This window comes from Alosa pseudoharengus, unplaced genomic scaffold (genome assembly GCF_046254945.1).
Source record: "Alosa pseudoharengus isolate Yale_2024_CS ecotype anadromous, Long Island Sound unplaced genomic scaffold, YU_APseudo_1.1 YU_APseudo_1.1_scf_9, whole genome shotgun sequence".
NCBI lineage: Eukaryota > Metazoa > Chordata > Actinopteri > Clupeiformes > Clupeidae > Alosa > Alosa pseudoharengus.
The window spans coordinates 32,506,326-32,515,284 of NW_027468881.1; the positions used below are offsets into that span (position 1 = coordinate 32,506,326).

General features: G+C 38.8%; 1 protein-coding gene across 7 annotated transcripts; it reads left to right on the top strand.

The window, feature by feature from the left end:
- On the top strand, positions 1–8,264 carry LOC143114625 (inositol 2-dehydrogenase). Of its 7 annotated transcripts, none has more exons than XM_076276313.1 (15): positions 1–1,277; positions 1,961–2,642; positions 2,739–2,853; positions 3,019–3,103; positions 3,216–3,289; positions 3,394–3,453; positions 3,543–3,650; positions 4,131–4,187; positions 5,372–5,502; positions 5,607–5,661; positions 5,855–5,947; positions 6,503–6,637; positions 6,988–7,089; positions 7,214–7,375; positions 7,616–8,264. In XM_076276313.1, exons 3-15 carry the CDS (start codon positions 2,761–2,763, stop codon positions 7,733–7,735), a joined length of 1,275 nt encoding a protein of 424 aa, XP_076132428.1. In that variant the 5' UTR covers positions 1–1,277; positions 1,961–2,642; positions 2,739–2,760; the 3' UTR covers positions 7,736–8,264. The 7 variants fall into 7 exon arrangements, with proteins under 7 accessions (XP_076132428.1, XP_076132429.1, XP_076132426.1 ...); XM_076276314.1 differs by having other exon boundaries at positions 1,961–2,004; XM_076276311.1 differs by having other exon boundaries at positions 1,961–2,853.
- The last annotated feature ends 695 nt before the right edge of the window (positions 8,265–8,959 follow it).

Sequence of the window (8,959 nt, forward strand, 5' to 3'; positions counted from 1 at the left end):
TTGCCCTGGTGTTGTTGCCCCTGTTGCTGTTGAAATCTGGTTTGAGTAGGAGGCAAGGATTCCCTTCAATCATTTTTGAAGATCATTCTATTTCTCATATCGAAGCTGACAAGCGCTGTGGGTATTGTCCTCTGCATCTAATACGGACACAGGCAACAGTAACAGACACCATAACAGGCATTTAAGAGTCCACATTTCCGGATAGGAAAGATCAAAGTCCATTGCCAGCCAGCCCGTCCTTTCAGACTGTATGCCCTCAGATAACCCTGATGTTGCCTACATAGTTATATACCTACATGCCTACATAGTTACATACTTAGTAGCAGTCCTTCCTATTCGGAAGTTACCGTTTAATTTGTTTAAGGACGTAGGCTACTAACAGTGGGGAACTTAACAAGAGAGTTGGTGAGTACCTCTCATAACCACATCATGCTAACCACAGGAGCAGCCATATATCTTCTTTTAGTGAGAGGACGGTGAACACTGAAATGCATGTTGCACTGGGGTTTCTGTAGCAGCTACTGGGATTCTGTGTAATGCTGTGGAACATTTCTTTGAGAGGAAATCCTGTTAACTCCTGTCAAACCACAAGCTACAACAAGTAGTGTGAGTCATTCGGTATCAAGTCAGAGAAGGCTGTGCTGCACCGTCTCAGATTTTGTGGGTCCCAACACCAAGCCCTGTAATAAATATTTATGTTAAAATTGTCTTCACATTTCTTTCAGCCCTTGCTATTTATTTAGTTTTACAGCCTGAAAAACATAATTTCAGAAACAATTTATAGCCATCCCAACGTCGAAGGAAGGCCTATAGCACTATAGTTCTCAGTGACTTTATGCCATGCCCTGTGATTTTCTATAGCCTATGGCCCTAGATTTTGTAAATCAATTTGATTAATGATGTGCAAATATTTAAATTCTCCTCTTACAATGCGCATGAATGGATAAAACAAAGGAAGGTTACAGTTTTCAGTCATTTTTAAAGGATTAAAGTTCTATGGATAGCTAAAGGCCCATATAAATCCATGTTGAAGTAGCTCAATGTATGGGCATTTATTGTAGAAAGAGACAAGGGACAAGGCATACAATGCAATTCACCAAGTATATTTATCAAATGAAACATGGTAGGGGAGAGTGGGGTGATTGGTGCCAGTGGGGAAGTTGTGCCACCCCCTATTTCTAGGAAACTATAGAAGAAATTGGTTATGTGACCACACATTTTTGAAGACTCAGCCATTTCAATCATCCTGCAGAGAAGAGAGGCTCATTGCATGAGAGGTAAGCACATTTAAGTTAAAAGATCTGTTTTTTGCCTTTCAAAGTAAAATTTCTATGATCATGTTTTTTTGATTGTTGTGTCAAAACAGTTATAGACAAGTTTGAAACATTTCACACATGTTTGAGTGCTTTGGTAAGCTACATTATGAGTCTATACAGCTAGCATGATGTTAGCTCAAATCTGATGGATGATGCATTTTTTCCAAAATGGTGGGGTTGGGGTGATTTGTGCCAAAGGGCCTGGGTTAAGTTGTGCCAGTGGCACAACTCACCCCCACTTATAAATAATGTTTTAAACATATTATTTTATTGTAATTGTGCATTTTATTCTTACATTTTATCACTAAAACTATGTGACATTCTTAATTTTAGACCAAAAATAGAAATATACCATCATGCCACAGAGTTATAAGAGGAAGACAGGCAGGGCATACAGTACTGTATGGAGAAGGAGCTGGCAGAACATATAAAGGCACTAGGAGTAATGTTTCACGGTCTAAGTCCCATGAAATGCTGTGAACTTCACACACACACACACACACTGACCAGGAAGCCTGGGAAGGAGAGGGGGAACATCATCTCTAGGTAGTAGCAGTGGCAGAGTTGACATCTACACAACCACATCCAACCACCTAAATCTGCTGTAAACTTCTCTGAGCAACAAAACTTTAATCTCATTTCAGGTATGACTTCCCTCCACACAAGATCTACAACATGGATGAAACTGGTGTGACAATGGAAAATGACCTTTGATGTGCTTGTGTGGCGCAATAGGCTTGTAGAAAATTGGCCTTTGATGTTGTAAAATCCTTAAAAACCTTAAATTAGTAATTTTGTATTGAATTTGTCTAGCTTTTATAAAGCATTACAGTGTCTGAGATCAAAATATACTGTTTTACTTCAATAATCGATGGCACAATTTACCCCAATGCATTCTCTTCAAAGGCACAACTTACCCCGCACCGGGGGCAAGTTGTGCCACAAGACCACTTTTTTTCAGAAAACTATATCTCTTAAATACTATATTTCAGATTGAAAGTGATTGTTCCCAGAGATGCACCACATCTTGAAATATATGTTCATATTGTAGTTGGAAGCATTACCATCATGGCCTCCCTTTAAAGTCACTTTAAGTAAAAACTGGCACAACTCACCCCACTCTCCCCTACAACATTAGCACTTGGTACTCATAGCAACATAGAGTTTCATGTTCCTACTAGCTATATTATCCCACATGTCATTTTCTTGGATTCTGTCTGATTTGACATGGAATAACCCTTATGTCAGCTCCTCCAGTTATGCTAAAAGCTGTGATTGGCCTAAGAAAACACCTGCCATTATTGAAGTAAAAATAAATAAATAAAAGTAGGTAGCCCACATGAAATCTAAAATCAAGATCTCAAGTATTTCTTCAATTGGGCAATTGTCTCACTTAAGGAAATGATGTCCTATTCGTTTCAGGAAGGACGGCTGATCTGTCGCTATGCCAACACCTGTGGATGTGATTGTAGTTGGAGCTGGCAATCGTGGGGAGACATACTCCAGTTATGCCTCCGTTCACCCTCTTAGGATGCGGGTACAGGAGCCTCTGCTTTTAGGGTTTAGAACAGAGAACCTGTATTCTTTACTGCTTTACATGCAGTGATTGGTGTCTTAATCCGACGTTAATGTGTGGACTCTTCTTTTTTAATCCAACTCTTCTTTTGTGAGGTGTAATGACATTTAACGATATTGCCCTTAGGTAGTTGGTGTGGTGGATCCAAGGCTGTTTGCCCGACGTAAATTGCAAGAAAAACATCAAATACCTGATGAAAATGTATTTGATGGTAAGAGATATGATGAGGTCCTATACCAGTGTGGTACTATCCCCAAGGCTATAACTGTAATGCTGCATTAACATCATACTCTATTTTTGTTTTGTTCGATTCTGTTTGGCAGATTGGACATCCATTGTAGAGAGAGACAAGTTTGCAGATGCTATATTCATCTGTACCCCTGACCGACTTCATAAGGTGGATGCTACATTATTTGCCACTTTTCAGATTCATGTTAGGATTTTCCAAGACCTCATTTTCACTTTAGTCTGTTTTGTACAATTTCCATCCTTCCTCCCTAGGATCCAGCTGTTGCACTATCCAGAAAAGGCTATCATATCCTACTGGAGAAACCCATGGCTGTAAGATCATTTTGTCTTGATGAAGTATGTTTCTGTGTTCACCGCACATCATTGCTCACAGTCCTCTGCATGTTTATCCAATATGGCAGGTGACAGAAAAGGACTGTACAGAAATTGTGGAAGCTTGCATTCATGCTGGTGTAATGCTCACAGTATGCCATGTTCTCCGATATGACCCTCTCATCCACAAAATAAAGGTAGACCTATAATCTGGTGTTTAAAGTATTGTGTTTCAAGTTTGCTTTGAAAGCTAATACTTATATATATTAAATGATTTAAGTCATTTGTTAAAGTCCTTGATTACATTACTTTTTAGAATGCATATTGGGTGATCCAATCACAAGTGATCAGCTGAGACACATCACCATTTACACATTTATCCAAGATGCACAGCCATAGATGTTGCCATTTGTGTTTAGATTACGTTACTGCCAACGCTACATTCAGGAAGCTTCAGAGTTCGTTTATGCTCTTTAGACCACCTCGGCAAGTGGTTTAAGTGATCGGATAACAATGTGTCTTGGTGATTACACTTGTATTTAAAACTGACTACTTGTGATCGGATGAACCAGGACACATTTTAAAAACAAATATAAATGGAGTCATAGAATCACTGTGAAAGTAGGTAATGTGTATATGTTTGCTTATCCTAAGGAGACTTTTTTCCCTAATCCCAGGTTCTGTTAGACAGCGGAGTCGTCGGGGATGTGATCCATATACAACACCTGGAGCCAGTATGTAAATATCAGTTGTATTGCATTATATTTGGGTACACCGAGTGTGATGTGGAAGATCTTACTTTTAACTTTGGGGTCATTCCACGTCAATTCAACCAGGGCCCACGCACTTAGGTCTCAAAAAATTCTGAAATTATTTAGTTACCAGGTGTACCTATGTTACCCAGGAGACACACTGTAAAATTACTCTTATGTAAGATCAATACTTTCCAAGATACAGCCAGTTTCACAGGGGGAGGGGGTGTCAATTTAGTTTGGCCTCTTTTTTTTGTCAAAGTTCACAAGCCCACAGCGCAAGAACTAAACCATGTAGGAGGCTCAAATGTAGCATGCTGGTACATAAATAGGAATAGTATGTAGCAAAATCCTCACGTTTGGTCTGGATAATCCTGCATGGTCATAGCTGTCCCTCAAAGTTGATACAAATTTTATTGGAGTTTTTGGCTGGGCTCTGTTTAAGCCTTCAGAAGACATATTTGTACTCAACATAGGCTCTTGATTTATTTTCCTTGCTGAGATAAGTAGAAACACTCTCACAAAAAACAATGAACAGAAAATAAATTCCTTCAGGGTCTGAACAGCAGACCTTAGAAGTCTAAAAAATAATTTTGGTTCTCATTTTCAGAGCAAAGAATTTTTAATACAAAGAATTTTTAAATATTTTTTTCTTTATTCTCCATGATATTTCCTTTTTAAAAACACCAATTTGACTTGTCTTATGCTAATCTTTCTTTTTCACTTTCCACCCTGAACATGGGCAAAATGCACCATTGACATCAATATGTTTTGTATAGAGCTACCACAGGTTACTCTATACAACCACAGGTGGCAGTGTGGTGACTCTATATAAAACATATTGATGTCAATGGGGCTTTTTGACATCAATATGTTTTGTATAGAGCTACCACAGGTTACTAAATAATTTCAGAATTTTTTGAGACCTAAGTGCGTGGGCCCTGGTTGAACTGACGTGGAATGACCCTTTGGCACGAATGCTAAAAGCACAGTCTCAGAGCCAGCTTCCTCGATGATCAGTTCCGTTGATCAACTTTTTACCCCTCGGGTGTTAAAAACAACTGAGGATCCTATTTCCATATAGTGTGTTTGTGTGAAGTGCTTCTTCACTGCATACCCCATGCTCTGTCTAAATGGATTTGCTCTAATATGTTCCCGACTGCTAGGTGGGCTTCTATCATTTTGCTCATTCCTTTGTCAGAGGGAACTGGAGGAACGAGGAGCAGAGCTCATTTTCCCTTTTGGCCAAAAGCTGCCATGACTTGGACCTCATCCATCACTGGGCCAGTGGCCGCAGGTTTGACTTTATGATTAACAACACATTTTATTGAATACTTAGCAGGTGCAGATGGTTCTGTCGGTGACTTTTTTTTTTTTCTGTGGTGACTCCATTATTTGCAGGTGTATAAAAGTTTCATCATTTGGGTCTCTGAGTCACTTCCGCAAAGAAGACAAGGTCAGTCTGATCTTCCCTTTTGTATTCTGATACAGTCAAGTATTAGTCATGTACAGTCAAGTAGACAAGTATTAACCTTGATGCAAGATTAATAAATCCAAAATGGCAATATTCCATAGACAGCGGCAAAATGGCAAGAATATGATATACATTGAACATACGGTTATACTGAGAGAATGGGCTTTCATTCCAGCCTGCTGGAGCTGCAGATCGCTGCTTAGACTGTCCTGTCGAAACAAACTGTCCATACTCAGCTCGCAAAATCTACCTTGACGCAGTGAAAAAGGTTGGTTTCTTTGTTTCTTATGTAGCAATTTTAGCTTTTAACTTGTCACCAACAGACTTTCTTGTGTCTGTGTTGTCCTCTAGATTAGGCCCCATTTGAATGATCATGTTATATCGTGATATATTTCAGGTGTATCTAATTGTTTTGCCTCAATCCTTTTAGCTTTTTGTGAAGTTCAAATTGTACCAGTTTTATGTAAATGTTATTTTATTATTGTTATTATTGATATTTTCTGTACTTTTATTTCCCTTCCTCCTTTATAATGGTATGTAGGTTATCTTATTATTTGTTTTATTTTGTTTTATTTTTCATAATTATTATACTATATCTTTTGTTATTCCATTATTACTGTGTAATCTCGGCTTCACTTAAGGACTACTCTCAATGAACCTCCGAGAATAAATAAAGATTGAATGAATGAATGAATGAAAGTTATTTTTTAAAAAGATTGATTGACTTGATTTTTGTTTTTATTATTCCTGAGTTCAACAGCAGTTTTGGTGTCAGAGTTGGGATCTGAGAGTGAATGTGTGTGTGTCTAACATGCTGTTTCAGGGATGTGTGGGCTGGCCTGTGTCAGTCATCTGTTCCAACTCCCTTCCTGACATTGAGTCCGTGACGGTGGCTCTGCGCTCTGGGCCTTACGGTCGGTGTGTGTACGAGTGTGACAATGACGTCTGTTCCAATCAGGTAGATGGGATTTGTTGTTCACTCAAAACTAACTTTGTCATCGATAAGACCCAATTTCACAGACCTAATTTCACACTGGAAATTATATTGATCATATTTGTGCACTTTAATATACCAATCAAATATACCAGTTAAGGATGCATGTTTTAACTATTATATTTTTTGTCAGTGTAGAGTTAGAAGACCATTAAAACAGTATTGATGGACATGGCACATTATCAGACGTAACAATGAAAATACTAATACAGCTTCCATGTTGCCTTACACAAATGGAATTGTACAGAATTGAAAACTGTCAACTTTATTGTACAGATTACTAAAGTAAATACTTTTTGCCGATCCTTTTATAGGTTGTAAACATGGAGTTTGAAGGAGGGCTCACTGCTGCGTTTACCATGGTAGCTTTCACAGAAGAGCTCTGTCTGCGTAAAACAACTATTTATGGAAGCAGGGTAGGTCCTGGGCTTCAAGGATGTGCTTGATGCATCCATGCTATTTAATATAATAAAGCATGCATAATGTTCACTGGAAAGAATAAGAAAAAAAACACAACACTGTTACTCATTTGTCCTCCAGGGGGAGCTCCACTACAACGGCCACGATATCAGCGTGTTTGACTTTCTCACACAGAGGTCTACTAAGCATTCGGCGGATTTGAAAGCCCCTGGGAGCTTTGCTATGAAAGGCCATGGCGTGGCAGATTATCACCTAGTGGATGCTTTCATCTCGGCTGTGGCAGTAAGTTACAGTTTTGTTGTTTGCGGTGTCTGATCGATGTAGGTGTTCATGACATTCACTGTAGATAGCCCTCGGTACATTTAAACTGAAATATTTACAGGGTCTTTGAACCTGAGGTTGTAATAATAAAGGTGATGTTGACATAGTCACTCATGGGTAAAGAACAGCATGAGTAGCACAGCACCAAACAAACGCTGCTATCGACTTGTTTTACTAGCGAGTTCATCTGTTTCTTTGCAGAGTGAGGATCCCTCCCTCATCTGCTCTGGTCCGAGAGAGACCTTGGCGAGCCACAGGCTGGTGTTTGAAGCTGAGCGCTCACGACTGGAGAATAGAGTGGTGTTCTGTGGTAATGAATAGGGTGCAAAGACCCAGAAATGATGAAAGTAGTTTCAAACAGGATGGATGGTTCTTAGGGAGAGTTTTAATGACCGAATAGGGAATTTCAGAAATCGGGTTTACATCTGTGATTCAGTGCTATGATTGATAACATTAATAGGATAAAAAGACATTTTATGTTTTATGATTGTATTTGTATTTTGCAAACTGTTAAAACCTGAGTTGCACAAATGTATACTTTTGAAAATACTGTATACCTCACTCAGTGATTTATACAAACCACTGTGATCAACTTACATTGTGTGGCAAAATACATTGATGTTTAGTTAACATTTGATTGTGTGAAAATGACTGTCTAAAGTGACTTTTATATTTTTATTGTGATGAAAATGAACACAAATAAAATAGATTGTAGATTCTGTTCACAGTTCACAGAATCAGCACAAATGATGTTTCAGGTGTCCACAGTACACACTGTGCCACTGCCATCATGTTTATAAAAACATGTAATGCGACAGATGTTAAATAAAATCCAATATTTTAAAATCGACCTAATGTTTATTTGCAATCAAGTGTATCATTACATAAGAATCACTCATATCAGCTAGTGTGGAAGACTTGAAGAACTTATGGTTCATATGGTTCCTCCATGAAGTGTTTCTGTGTGACATTAAGTGTGGCTCACAGTCCCAGCTTGTTTATCGTCCTCACAAAATGTACATATGAAAATAAGCTGTGAAGTAGTCAAACAAGGTCAGGAAGCCACATCAAGGGAAAGCCAGGCTGCGTTGGCGGAAGTTGGGCCCAAGGCTGACTCTGGATGTTTTCACTTCTGGTCTGCTTCTCCTCCTCCTCTGCATCTGTGGCAAAACAAACATGCCGGTCTGGTACTGTACCATTTATGCCTGTGTGACTTATAAGAAGCTATTATGGTATCTTGGTATCTAAAAAAAAGCTAAACCAAATGTAAAAACAATACAGGAAAACGGCTACATTAATAACCAGTCTACACAGGTTTATTTTTATGTATTGACTTTCTCACCCTCTTCAAGGCTTGCTTGTAGAGCTCTTCTTTGGATAATGTTCTTTCACCCAAAGCCAATTCACATTCCTCTGTATCAGATTCAGTCCTTGCAAGCAAGCATAGTAAGTAATGTTAAGATGCATTGAGGTATAACCATTTTGAAATAAAAATTTATCCACATGCTTTGGGACCACAGTGTGGTTTGTCACCTCTCAGCCTGC